The sequence below is a fragment of the Euleptes europaea genome, chromosome 7 (assembly GCF_029931775.1).
Source record: "Euleptes europaea isolate rEulEur1 chromosome 7, rEulEur1.hap1, whole genome shotgun sequence".
Classification (NCBI taxonomy): Eukaryota; Metazoa; Chordata; class Lepidosauria; order Squamata; family Sphaerodactylidae; genus Euleptes; species Euleptes europaea.
In genome coordinates this window covers 10,831,947-10,845,025 of record NC_079318.1, presented here as the reverse complement: position 1 = coordinate 10,845,025, position 13,079 = coordinate 10,831,947, and the positions used below count along the sequence as shown (strand labels likewise).

The following is a 13,079-nucleotide window of genomic DNA, read 5'->3' as shown; positions in this document are numbered from 1 at the left end:
CATGCTTCAGAGAAGCTAGGAACCCCTCAGTGCTAAAGCACAGTTTAAGGTGTAGTTTAAAGGCGGCCAACCACGCCCTAGCTTCAAGTGACATTTGGCCAAGCTCGGAACGAAGAGTAACGCCAGCAACACATCGAGGGGCATTTAGGAGTTTTCGTAAGAACTGAAGCAGTGGACGATCTATAGATTCATTGATGACTGTAATCCAGATGGCATAAAAATATGGAACGCTTCACGAATTTGCGTGTCATCCTTGCGCAGGGGCCATGCTAATCTTCTCTGTATCGTTCCAATTTTAGTATATGTGCTGCCGAAGCGAGCACAAGGGAAGGTTTTAACAAGAGGCAGCTGGGTGCATTATCTCTCTTTCTCCCCAGAAGCAGCTTTTCAAAGTGAAACTATTTTACTATCGCAATGTGGGCTGGGCTGACCACCCTCCAGCCCTTCAAAGTCTCAACATTACAAAAATCATAGGCCTAGAGGCCTGAACCAAGAACATTATGAAATCCAAGGAATTGAGGAACCGCAATTCCTTGACACCGCCATTTTCTCCAGGTGAACTGATCTCTATCGGCTGGAGATCAGTTGTAATAGCAGGGTATCTCCAGCTAGTACTTGGAGGTTGGCAACCCTACCTATGACCCACATATCTAAAGTATTGTTTCTTGTAGGGCTGCCGATGGACTGGAAAGGGTGGGGAGTCCTCTCCTTCTAATAGAGTCTTAATGAGATGATATTTATTAGGTGATGTTATTTACCTCCATGTCGTGAAAAGCTTCTGCTGCCCATTTCCACAAATTAAGCCTCTATTAAAGGTGTTGTGTGTGTGTTAAGTGCCGTCAAGTCGCTTCCGACTCACGGCGACCCTATGAATGAAAGTCCTCCAAAATGTCCTATCTTTGACAGCCTTGCTCAGATCTTGCAAACTGAAGGCTGTGGCTTCCTTTATTGAGTCAATCCATCTCTTGTTGGGTCTTCCTCTTTTCCTGCTATTAAAGGTACGGGACATTTTCCTCCAGGCTTGTTGGCAACTCTAGTTCCTACCATATACTCCCCCCATGTGCCAACTATGGTCCTCTGGCTGCTGATGTTCTCCCACTTAATGCAGCCTGCCTGGCATCCCCCAGAGCCTGTGCCTTCTCTATTGTAGTTTCCACTTAGTGGATTGCACTCCCTGAGGAGGTAAGGGGGGCACCATCTTTATAAATTTTAGCAGGTGCTGTAAAGCCATTTTATTTGAAAGGGCTTTTAATGGGGCATAAATTGCAGATATATTTGGAGGATGTGGGTGGTCATTTGGGTTTTTATTTGGTTGGTTTTCAATTGTGATGTTTTTATTTATGATTTGTAAACTATATTAACCTTAAGCTGATATAAATATTTTGCACAAGACTGTGAACACAGAAGGCCAATAATCATTGGTCAAAATATCACAATCAATATATCTAATTCTCAACATGGCCATACCTGTGGCTACTTAAATCCACAGACTGGAGCTATGAACAGAGAAGACAGATCTTTCTGCAAACCTGAAAAATGTCCCAGGTTTGCAGAAAAGTTTGAAATCTAAACAAAAAAATGGGGGGGGGTTACCCTCCCAAATAACAGAAGAAGTACCTATAGCTGTAAAAAATGAATGCCCTCAGTGGCCTTTGCCAGGCAACCACATAACCTTCAAGCATTTTTGTCAGTAAAAGGCGGGGGAGAGAACTGGGCCCTTTCCAGGGCTGTTTTGGCCTTTGACAGAGGACTCATCAGGGCCAGGACTGTCAGAAACACCAATCAATAATCAACACTCTTATCCCCTTTACCCAATCTTAATTAGGGATAGAGAAGACCAGACACAGAGAGATCTGTTGAAAGCATTTATTTGGCCACAATAAATGGGAGTCAGTTTAGCACATGCAAGTGCCCTAACTGCTCAAAGAAAATGGTCCACTGCTGGCTCTTTTATAGCCCTTCAGAGGCTCAGCCCCCCTACTGATGCCCGAACGCCGGCCCTTTTGGCTTCCCATGATTGGATAAAGCCAAATTACAGTCTTTACCGGCCGCCCTAAAATCCATACATGGTATACGTTGACATCATTGAAACACCCATTTCTAAAATGGTTAGTTTGCTGATTATCGAAGTTTCAGATCCCATGTCCTTTGAGTTGTTTATTATGTCATGTGTGCTTATCTTACAAAATACTTGCTGACAACCTAAGTTATTTCTGATGTTTTAGACCCTATGACCGTCTGGGTTTTTACTGTTCACTTTCCCTATTTCACGACCATCTGTTAAGATTTCCTTTGGTAGATTTCCAGGCTCCCTAGACTCCCCCTCCCATCTCTGACCATCCATCTTAAGTTCTGTCTGAACTTTTAACCTCTCCTTTAATTCTATATGGGTATCTAAAATCCTCCAATACTTTATTGCTAAATCCAAAAATCAATAGTTGAAGGCACTTGGATTTGTCTTTTCATCTTAATCATGAAGCAATTAGCCTGTGTGCAAAGTATCTCCTCAATATTCCAAACCATCAGACCTCTACACAAACCTTCATTTAAACAGTATATTGCTGGAGCCTGTTTGCTTTCAGAAAGAAACTATGCAAGCTATTTCATGGTATAGATTCTGTTTCCCAAAGAAATCTCCTTTAATTCTTATTACTCTGCATATTTCAACTTTACCCATGTACTTCTCTTCAGTAAACATGCTTCCTCTTTTGGGGTTGTTGAATCAGTAGTGGTTTAATGTATTTTCTTATCCAGCTCCCCCTACAGGAATACTATTTTAACCTTGATTAAAGGTGTACTAATTCTCTTATCTGCAAATCTAATATTTTAATCTATCTATTGGAAAGCTCCTTTCAGTTAAAATCATCCTGTGTCTATGACAGCTTCTCTATTTTTAGCTGGTTGTCTGCAAAACCAGTCTGTCAGAAAACAGGAAGTATCTTCTCCTAACTAACAACTGCCCTTTTCAAATCTCTTAAGTTTATTAAGATTTCCTATAGTGCAATATAAGCTAATCTAAAATATGTCTTTAATCAACTATTAAGTTTAAGCCTGCATTTATATTCTATTCTCCTAAATATAACAATTGCTAAGCTAATAGTGAGCTGCCAAGATTCAGTTCCTCCTTTCCCCATGCTTTGTGTCTGTCTGCGTCATGATGCTTTGACTTTCTGCAGCCACTGTCTGGGTTCAATGGGACTCTGCAGAATCTCACTGTAGATCCAGAGACTGGACTATTGGACAGAAGATATTCTGGAAGGAGATTTTTCCGTCCATAAATGAATCAGGTCTCTCCTTCCCATCTCTCTGCTGCTTCCTTTCCAGCTCCCTAATCCAGTGATTGCAGTTCATTAACCCCTTTCATAGACAACTGCATAGTCTTTCAAGCATGGGAGAAGAGAATCCTGTCCTTGCTCTTATTTCTTTATAAAACATTCCTATACTTTGAATATATATATATATATATATATATATATATATATATATATATATATATATATATATATATATATATATATATATATATATGTTTTAAAGCAGAATAAATCTTAAAGATGCTTCTCTCAAATCTCCTCCTTGTCTGTGCTATTTTTGAACCCTCTGTCTGCAGTTTCAACAGGAAGCCTGCTAGCCTAGCCGCAGGGAAAAGAACTTGAGAGGCTCTCTGTGTTTCACAGAGTTAGAAAGATTTCAGCCTAAAGATTCTTTTGCTTCCCCAAAAATTTCCAGGCCTTGCCAGGAGAAATCTTTGGGTCTGTCTTAAAAGGCATTTTATATATGCTACCTATAACCACCTTTATATATACTGTCATGGGTAAACAGGTTCTGCTTGTTTCTATCAGGACTGACAGCAACCACTGCATGACTCGAATGATTCATGCAGGCCTAACTGCTTACTGCTGTTCAGTGGCAACCACCTCATGAAAGCCACTATGATGTAGTGGTTAGAGCTTCAGACTGGGATCTAGAAGATCCAGGTTTGAATCCCCATTCTGCCTTGGAAGTTCATTGGGTACCTTTGGGCCAGTTACATATTCTCAGCCTAACTTACCTCACAGAGTTGTGAATATGAAATGGAGGAGAAGAGAACAATGCAAACTGCTTTAAATCTTCATTGGGGGAAAAGGGTGAGTTATAAATAAAAGAATAAATTTAGCTGAAAATGGGGCTAGTTAAAAGGTAGGTTGGTAGGTACGTAGATGGGAAGGAGAGAAGAAAGCAAAGAAACGTGAGGATACAGGGGTTGCCAAGAGAAAGAAAAGTGGAAATAGTGCGGGGAAGGGGATTTGGGGGGAAATGAAGTTTCCCCTCCCAAGTCCTTATGGGTTCCCCATTGCACAATTGGGGCATAGTTTTCCCAGGCTGCTGGGGGAGAGAAGGAGGGAAGAAGGCAGGAAAAAACAAACTATGGATGCTTTTAAAGTTGGAAAAGAGGAAATAGTGGGGAAGGGTGAAATGAGATCCCTCCAAGTCTCCTACTTTATGTATATTTAGAGCTGATCACAAAAAACAGCCCATAACCATAGCTTTGCTTACATCTGCAACTTTTTATTTTCCCCAGTCTCCTGAACACAGAAAATGCAGAAGAAAAAGATCGTGTCACAGCTCACACTTAAAACTCCGTCACGTGTTATGCTTTTTTTCTTGCTAGAAGATGCATTGAGAGCCGCTCAGTACCAAGATATGTGGAGTAAAAAAATCAATTCAGTTTAATAGAAAAGTTAAGTGTGTGAGTAATTCTGTACCACTGCAGTCAATGGAACTTAAGTGTTTAACAATGTGGCCAAAGTTGACTTCAATGGCTATAGAAAGGTGTAAATCTGCATAGATTGCCCTGTAACTGTGGCTGGTTTTGTTATATATGAACTTCTCAGCTTTATTCATTGGATTTTATCAAGCAAGATAAAATTAAGCAGGACACAGGAAGCCTCATTGCCAGTATCCCCACTGCCAAGGCATGTAGTAGGTGGGATTCTACCACCAAAGCAGGGGAAGCACATGCAGTGAAATACTGAGGCAGAAGAACATACAAAATTCAGAGCACAACAAGAACATCTGACTTAAAATGTAGGGAAAAGCAGCTTACAAATCACCTGGCATGCATACTAAGCCCGAGAACAGAGCTGTGCAGCATCTGTTGCTGATCTCCAGGCTTTGGGGCTTAGAATAAACCCTGGGATGATGCCGTTTCAAAAGCCTTATCAATTACTTAGGCTCTATGAACCGGGGGGTAGGGGTGGGAGAATTATATGACTACTCTGAGGCCTTATCCCCATGCAAAATAAGCCACTATGGAAGGGAGCTACCTGAAGCACAAAAGTGGTGAGGTGGATGGGGTGCTTAACTGTTTTCCTACCCAGTGTTTATCTGTGCCAACAATCCCCTACAATGTCCACATTAGCAAGGTTCCTCAAGAACATGCATGTGAAAAAGGAGAGGGGATCTGAAGCAGAGAAGCAAATGCAAAGAAATGATTGGCATCCTGTTCTATTCTTTGCCTCCTGCTGCTCCTTCCTACAGTGGATACAGCTGGGGAAAAGAGTTGTCTAGGTGTGTTTGCAAGTACTTGAGCTCTAGAAGAGGCACACTGTTATGTGTCATTGGGTTAGTCCTTGTGTTCTTGGTTTTTTAAAATTTTACTTCTGGACCTACACAGCTGTAAAGCAACTTCTTTTGACGTTCAAGAACAGAAAGCTCTGCTCATGTAACCCCTTAATTGGACAGCAAGAATACAGTATGTTGTGGGTTAAGGGCTGAGGGTCTGGGAGATGTTAGGAAAGACTAAGACTAAGAACAGAGAGTGAGAAGATTAAAAAAAAAAGATTTTAACCTTCTGAGGGAAAAAACCCAGTTCTTCAAAGCCATCCAATAGTTTTGCATGTTGGTATAATTTAATCCCCAAATACTTGTCGGGGTGCAACATCCAACCTTCTAAACTTGAGTGATTTTGCTTAGAAAAGAGCTCACACAAAATCATGGGTATGCTTTGGGAGCAGAATTATTCTGCCCTAAAATGGTGAAAACTTTTAGCTGGCACATGATCTTTAGAAAGGTATCATGGGAAAATATTTTCAGAACACCAGATAAGCCTCACTGGAGACAGGCCTACACTGAAAATTCTAAGTCACTGTCATTAAATTATTATCAGCAAAAGTGGGAGTTATAGAGCAAAAGCACTGCCCAAGAAGAAAAATACTTCTGAGACACCAAGACAAGAAAAATAACATTGATTCAGAAAGTTATTTTAAATAGCTTAATTAGATCTTCTGTCCATAAAAACATGATTAACCTTCATGGTCACAATTGGAATAAGGCAACACACCTATTAAATAAAATTCAGGTTTGCATGTGTGTTATATAAGGGAGTGCAAGTGAAAGGAATAAATATTTCTTACCCAGCAACCAGCACATAGTTCCCATCTGGCTGATCCTTTAACCTTTCCAGCAGGGACAGGCGTACTTTGGCTTTGGTTTGGCCATAGATTTCAATTTCGTTTGTGAGCAATCCTATCTCCCTGGCTAGGACATCAACAGCTTTTGGATTCTGTCCTCGGGAAATCTCAATATCACTGCAAAAGAAAACAAGTTGGAGCAAGGAGATCTCTCTCAGCTTTGGTGGTCAAGAGCAAAGCAGACACCAGCAAATCCTGAAAACAATGGAGTTTCTGTAGGCACTTCATGGTCCGTTCTCCCATCCCAAACTTAATTATTCAAGCGAAAATAAAAGCCAAACCCTATTAAAAATAATACTGAAGAACATTAATTGTGCAATCTTAAGGGGTGTGTGTGAAGGGGCGCAGGGTTATGCAGGTGTATCTCTGAGTTGCACTGGCATAAGGGCCAGTTTCAATGGTGCAGGACCCCAGCGCCACTGTGCCATTCTCAGGCCTGCAGCAGCTGGCTGTTGGCACAACTGAGGTGCAGGCCCCTGTGCTGGCATGGTCGTGGATGGTTCATGGGGTGGCTCCCTAAGCCCTTTCAGCCTGGGAATGCCCCCTGACGGAGGTGCAAAATTGCATCTTCAAAAATCACGGCGTAGCCCATAGGCACCAATTATATGCAAATATCAAGTGCCCCCCCCCCACTGAAGCGGCCACACCCATGAGGCCCCAAGCAGGATGCTGACTACAGGTGTGACCAATGAACTCCCCCCCCCTGTGGTGGCCAAGCCCCCTCCCCGGTACCCAATCACAGCCCTCCCAGCCCTGGAAAAACTCTGGCCAGGACACGTCATAATTCATGAGGTAGGGCACGCGGTATGGGACTCTGTCTGACAGCTCGCCGTTGTGAGGACTCAGAGCAAGCAGCCAGGCAGGAAAAGCCCAGTGAGGGCACTCAGCACTACTGGGTGAGCACTTTGCACCAACATCCTAATGGGAGAGCAAAGTCAACACCGTGGCTGACCTCTCCCATTTCAGAACCCGAACAGGTACCCCAATTCTGAAGGCACCATCCAAAGGGGCAGCCATGCACTGACAGGTAAGCAGGGCCCTGTCCTCCATACCCCCTTCCCCATTCCCCTTGTTCGAGGCTGTGAGCTACCCCAGCAGCTCCAGCCTCCCAAACCCAAGCCCAGCAGTGTAGCAGTCAAGTGGGGGGGGGGGGTTGAGAAGACAGGGATATCAGCAGTGTAATGCCATAAAGTCCACCCTCCAAAAAACAGCCATTTTCTCCAGAGGAACTAATCTGGTAGATCTCCAGGCCCCACCTGGAGGTTGGCAATGCTATCTCTGAACTGAGTGCACAAGTCTTTTTTTTTTAATCATTAAGAGGTAAAGAATTAGATTTTGCATGCAGAAGTCTCTGAAGACATTCCAGAGTACTTCATATTCCAAAATAACTGCATAATTGACGGGCGTTAATCTATTTCTTTCTTTCTTTCTTTCTTTCTTTCTTTCTTTCTTTCTTTCTTTCTTTCTTTCTTTCTTTCTTTCTCTCTCTCTCTCTCTCTCTCTCTCTCTCTCTCTCTCTCTCTCCCTCCCTCCCTCCCTCCCTCCCTCCCTCCCGGCTCTCTCTCCCTCTCTCCCCCCCCTCCATTTATTCATGGTCAATTTTGATGCTTGCTCAAAGCTCTTTTTTATGTGACTTTAAAAATACCTATTCATGGTCCTGATGCAAAAGGAGAAATTCCACCCCCACCACTCGCCTGCTCCTTTGTTCTTGTTTGCGTAATCATTAGCATGTGCATAGCTAACACACTACTGTTGTTTTGCATGGTTCCTTGAGGAGGATTCTTTGCTGCAAACGCCAAAGATCGCTCTTTAGTAATGCGAAGCAGGTCACTTCCGGAGTGACGGTTAAGCATGTAAAATTCAAAAAAATATGCGGAACGATCTGCTAATTACCATGAATAAATGTCCCCTGTCTTTCTGGACTGGGAGAGGGCTGCTGGCTTACCAGTTAAGGCTGCCAGTCCTCCTCTAGTGCAGGTCTGAGCTGGTGAGTTTGCTGCAGGCTCACCAGCCAAGGCAGCCCTCCCCCCAGTCCAGATTTGGGCTGGCGAGCCCACTGCAGACTTGCCAGCCAGCCACCCCCCTGGTTTAATTTTTTTTTAAATTAATGCCAGCGGCTAAATACAAACTTTACAGAAGACATGCAAAGTCAATTAATGATATAATTGTTTTACTTAAAATATAACCATACTTAAAACAATAACAATAAGACTGTTAAGTAAAAGAAAATACTGTAAGAATGTTATTGTTGTAAGCTTGTTTGTGTTTTAAGTAAAAAAACAATATCATTAATTGACTTTGCCTGTGTCTTTTATAAAGTTTGTATCTCCAATATCTGGCATTACATTTTATGGCATTTACTGATTGATTTACCAAGTGACATTTATGTCATATCCAGCCCTCCTAACAAATGAGTTCGACACCCCCCTGCCGTAGGGTTTTCAAGGCAAGAGACGTTCGGAGGTGCTTTGCCTTTGCCTGCCTCTGCATCAGGCCCCTGGTATTCCTTGGAGGTCTCCCATCTAAATACCTGCCAGGGTCCAGGCTGAGAGTGTGTGACTGGCCCAAAGTCACCCAGCAAGTCTCCATGGCAGAGTGGGGATTTGTACCTGGGTTCCCCAGATCCAACACTTTAACCACTACACCACGCTGGCTCTCATGACATCTATATGCCATGTCTACAGCTGAATAAAGACCGAGTTCCAATTTTTGTTGGTGGTAAGTGAACTGCTTAGTGTTCTGTCTTGAAATGTACTGCATGGAATTCCCAGGCATATGGGGGCTTTCCCATTCACTGCAACATTAAGGGATCCAGTATGCATGTCATCAAAGTGCATGCAGTACTGCTGACAGCACTGTCATTGAGGAAGCCTGTGATTACTGGGCTCAGATATAAGCTGTAGAAATTCCTGTGCTAGGCAGACCTTGGTGCATGCCATATCTCTGTCAAGGAAGGCCTGACCTGCAACAAAATGTGCCAATGAAGTGGGCATGACCAGCTGGAAGTGAGAATTCTAGGAATTTTCTTTCAGACCTAAATTACAAGGAGTCTCAAGGTAATGCTGGAAAATAATTAGCTCAAGAAGCTCTCTGGAGAGAGCAGTTGGCCATCCTTTAACTGCTGTGTCAGTTGAAAAAGAACTTGTGGGAGGTGCTTAGCATGCATGCTAGGTCCTGCTCTCAGGCTGGGCTAACATCAAAGTCTCTTTCCGCTTAGTTCTACGAGGTTCCAAACAAGACTCTGCACAGGCTCAGGTTCTCCTCAGCCTGATGCAAAGACACCACAAAGAAGAATGGTTGTATGTCTGCTAGCAATGGTATGCCATTAACATGGGAATACTTCCTAGTCGGGTGGAAAAGGCCTGGGATTGCATATGCTGCAGACTTTCTCAACCTAAGTAGGTGCAAGCCTCACTTGTAACTGAGGAGGGACTCCATGGGGTAAGAGCATAGGATTAGAATATAATAAACAAACATTACAAATGGGGACAGGAGAAAAAATCTGCAGATACTTTGAGAATTTTATTAAGTAGACTTTTGGAAGGGAAGCCCTGAAGATTTTACTGTACCATCTTTGGAAATACCTCTAATTAACATTCAGAGCCTAAAGCAGCTGTTCACGGTTTCACTTCCTATGCTACTTTCTCAGCCCTTTCAATGAATTACCCATCTGTTTCACTATAAAATTGCATATTATTGAATGAGAATACATGATGTCTTCCATCTGGCCACTGATATTTAAATTATATATAAAAACAGACAGTTGTGCAGTTACAATAGCCAAACAAACAGAAATCCTACCACTTGTAAAATATTTACATCTATTTAATCTAACCCATAAGACACCATATACGGTTGACCTACTGTTAATTTAAGTGTATTTTTAAGCGGTTATGTTTTTTGTTTTGGCATGCTGGGAATGTATTTACTGGATCTGTAAGAGCTTCCAGATATTGACTGCCCTTCCTGTAGCCATCTGGAAATATATCTCCTGTTGGAGGTTACTGAACATTAAAACTACATGGTGGTTTTTTTTTTTTTTTTGCCAAGAGAATAGTTTTTAAAAGGCAGGCTGAATACTTAAAAAGTATTTTAATATATATGTTATAAAAACAAGTCTTGGCCATATAGCTGGAAGAATTCTCAAACTACCCCATACTAAATTTCCCCAGGTCAGGAAAATAATGTGAATTTCTTCTCCAGCTGTTCATACACAGCTCCTCAGGAGGTACAGTAGGATAGCATGAATACTCTCCTACTCCCAACATGCCTACCACTGTAAGGTGCGCTGCAGTCATTCTGCCTGAAAAGCTATGGGAGAAGATCCCATGAATCTTTCGTGCTGCATCAAACATGAAGTTGAAGGCATGATGGGAGCATACAAGTGTTTATACTTTCCCACCATATCTACAAAGGGCAAAGTATGTAACAGGCATCCCAATTACCCCCACTCAATTCATAGTTGGCACAATTACCTTAGGAATCAGTCCTGCTGACTGAAATGGGATTTAATTCTTAGAACCCAAGCCTAAAACAAATTGGTGTTTCAACATGCAGGGGCCACTCTTCCTTCGGTTCCCAGATGACATACAGAGAGTCACTTAACTACTGGGAGATATGAAGAAAATGACCCCAATCCTTTTATTTGCAGCATAGTTAAATTGTGGAACTCCCTGCCCCAGGATGTAGTGATGGCTGCTGTGATGGACAAGGGGTTAAAAGCTCAGAGACCAAAAGTGGGCAGAGCCAAAAAGCTGACACTCTGAGCTCAGAGAAGAGAAAGGGATTCAAAGCTTGGTGACCAGCCTGAGAGGAGGCTGTGAAAAGAGTCTAAAGGGCACTTTCACACAGCCCAAATAATGCACTTTGAAGGTGGATTTTACTGTGTGGAATGGCAAAATCCACCTGCAAACGATCGTTAAGGTGCACTGAAAGTGGATTGAAAGTGCATTATTTGGGCTGTGTGAAAGTGCCCCGATTTGTAACCAGCCTGAGAGAAGGCTGTGATAGGTTCTGAGCTTGGCAGCGAGACTGAGAAGAAGCGGTGAAAGGTTCTGAGCTGGTGAGCCTGTGTGACAGGCTGCAGTGAACAACGCTGTGAACCAAGGGGGTTCTGTATAGCCTAAGCTAGTGCAGCACACAACCTGTGGGGTGACAGGACTGAGAACTGGGTGGAAAAGGGGCCCTTTCTCAGGTCACAAAGGGGAATTAGTCTCTCGGGCAGAGCTATTCCGGATGCAGGGTGGTGTGGAGGATTACTGCCACTGGTGGTGGGGTAGTCAGTGAGAACTGGGATTTTGGCTATTTCCCCATACTTCTGGGAGTTCTCTGAGGAGAAAGGGGTCTCAAAGTCTCTTCACTCCTGTTAGCCAGGCTGGGGACAGAGTCTGTGAAACTGAATCTGAGTGGGTTCTGAGGAACAGAACTAAGCTTGCAAACTAAGAACTGAAGGAACTTCATTTAAGAAAACATCTAAGCTAAAGACAACTTGAGTAACACCTAAACTAAGCTATCTCTCTGAAAGACTCTTGTGTACATATATGTGATTTTGAGTTTTCCCTCCAATTCTGCCTTTTCAAAAAAAAAATCCATTTTGTAAATACTGTTCAATAAATTTCCCTGTTCTGTTTGTTAAAGTTAAGAAGCCTTTTGTGTCAAATTTCTCTCTGAGGTAAATACTGGTGTGGGACTGGAGGATAAATCATAAATACATTCAGGCTAATGCTTTCCCTCAGCATAAACAGTCAGGCTGAGAAAGTGTAATATTAGATAGAGTAAAAGGGGGTGCATCATAGCTGCCAACCTGGAAGGCTTTAAGAGGGGAGAGGACATGTTCTCTCAGAGGAGCATGCCTACTATATTAGGTGCCGTGGGACACAGGCAGGATGGTGCTGCTGCAGTTGTTTGTGGGCTTCCTAGAGGCACCTGGTTGGCCACTGTAAGAACAGACTGCTGGACTTGATGGGCCTTGGTCTGATCCAGCATGGCTTTTCTTATGTCACTAGACGAAACACCATTACTGCTACTAATGAGGTTGTAGTTAAGTACCCATGTCACACTTCTACTCACAAATGTGCTCCCTTCCCCAATAAAAGATTGAGTTTAAGTAAGTGTAATTTACAGTGCCATCCTAAAAAGAGTTACACCCCTCTAAGTTCATTGATGTTAATGGCCTAAAATGGGTGTAACTCTGCTCTGGATTGAACTGTTAGTCATGCGAATGTACGGCAGAGCTTCGATTTCAAACCCTTTACTGTGCACCCTTATTAATTAATCATTTGGCAATTTAAAAAAGAGATCAACAACACTTCAGAATGGGTTTAGATTAATAATGCAGGCATTGTGTAAAAGCGGTACTGTACTCTTTTTACCTGGGAACAGGTGAGCAGGGATGAAGTTTCAAGCAACGGAGGTTCCATTTCTTATACTGCTGGGCCTGTATCCATCCCTCACTTAATTTTACCAAATTCTTTTAGGAAGAGACAAAAAGGAAAAGTAGCTACTTCCATTGCAAAATACATTTTCAATTCTATGTTGTATTATTCACAATTGTCAAGATATTTGCATTCACTTTAAGATGAATGCTAAGAAGAACCCACTTCTGACTTTGCTCTTTTGGTTGACAAA

The 13,079-nt window shown here is 42.6% G+C and overlaps 1 protein-coding gene and 1 non-coding gene across 2 annotated transcripts in view; both read right to left on the bottom strand.

The window, feature by feature from the left end:
• Nucleotides 1–13,079, bottom strand: part of MTHFD1L (methylenetetrahydrofolate dehydrogenase (NADP+ dependent) 1 like) — a 188,239-nt gene that overhangs the window by 148,291 nt on the left and 26,869 nt on the right. Inside the window, exons 6-7 of the mRNA XM_056853654.1 lie at nucleotides 12,824–12,921; nucleotides 6,396–6,569 (exon numbers count right to left, since the gene is read on the bottom strand). Of these exons, the coding sequence (XP_056709632.1) occupies nucleotides 6,396–6,569; nucleotides 12,824–12,921 (272 nt within the window). The remainder of the gene's footprint in view (nucleotides 1–6,395; nucleotides 6,570–12,823; nucleotides 12,922–13,079) is intronic.
• Nucleotides 217–323, bottom strand: LOC130481263 (U6 spliceosomal RNA). Its single transcript, XR_008933451.1, has one exon. It is a non-coding gene; the product is annotated as a U6 spliceosomal RNA (small nuclear RNA).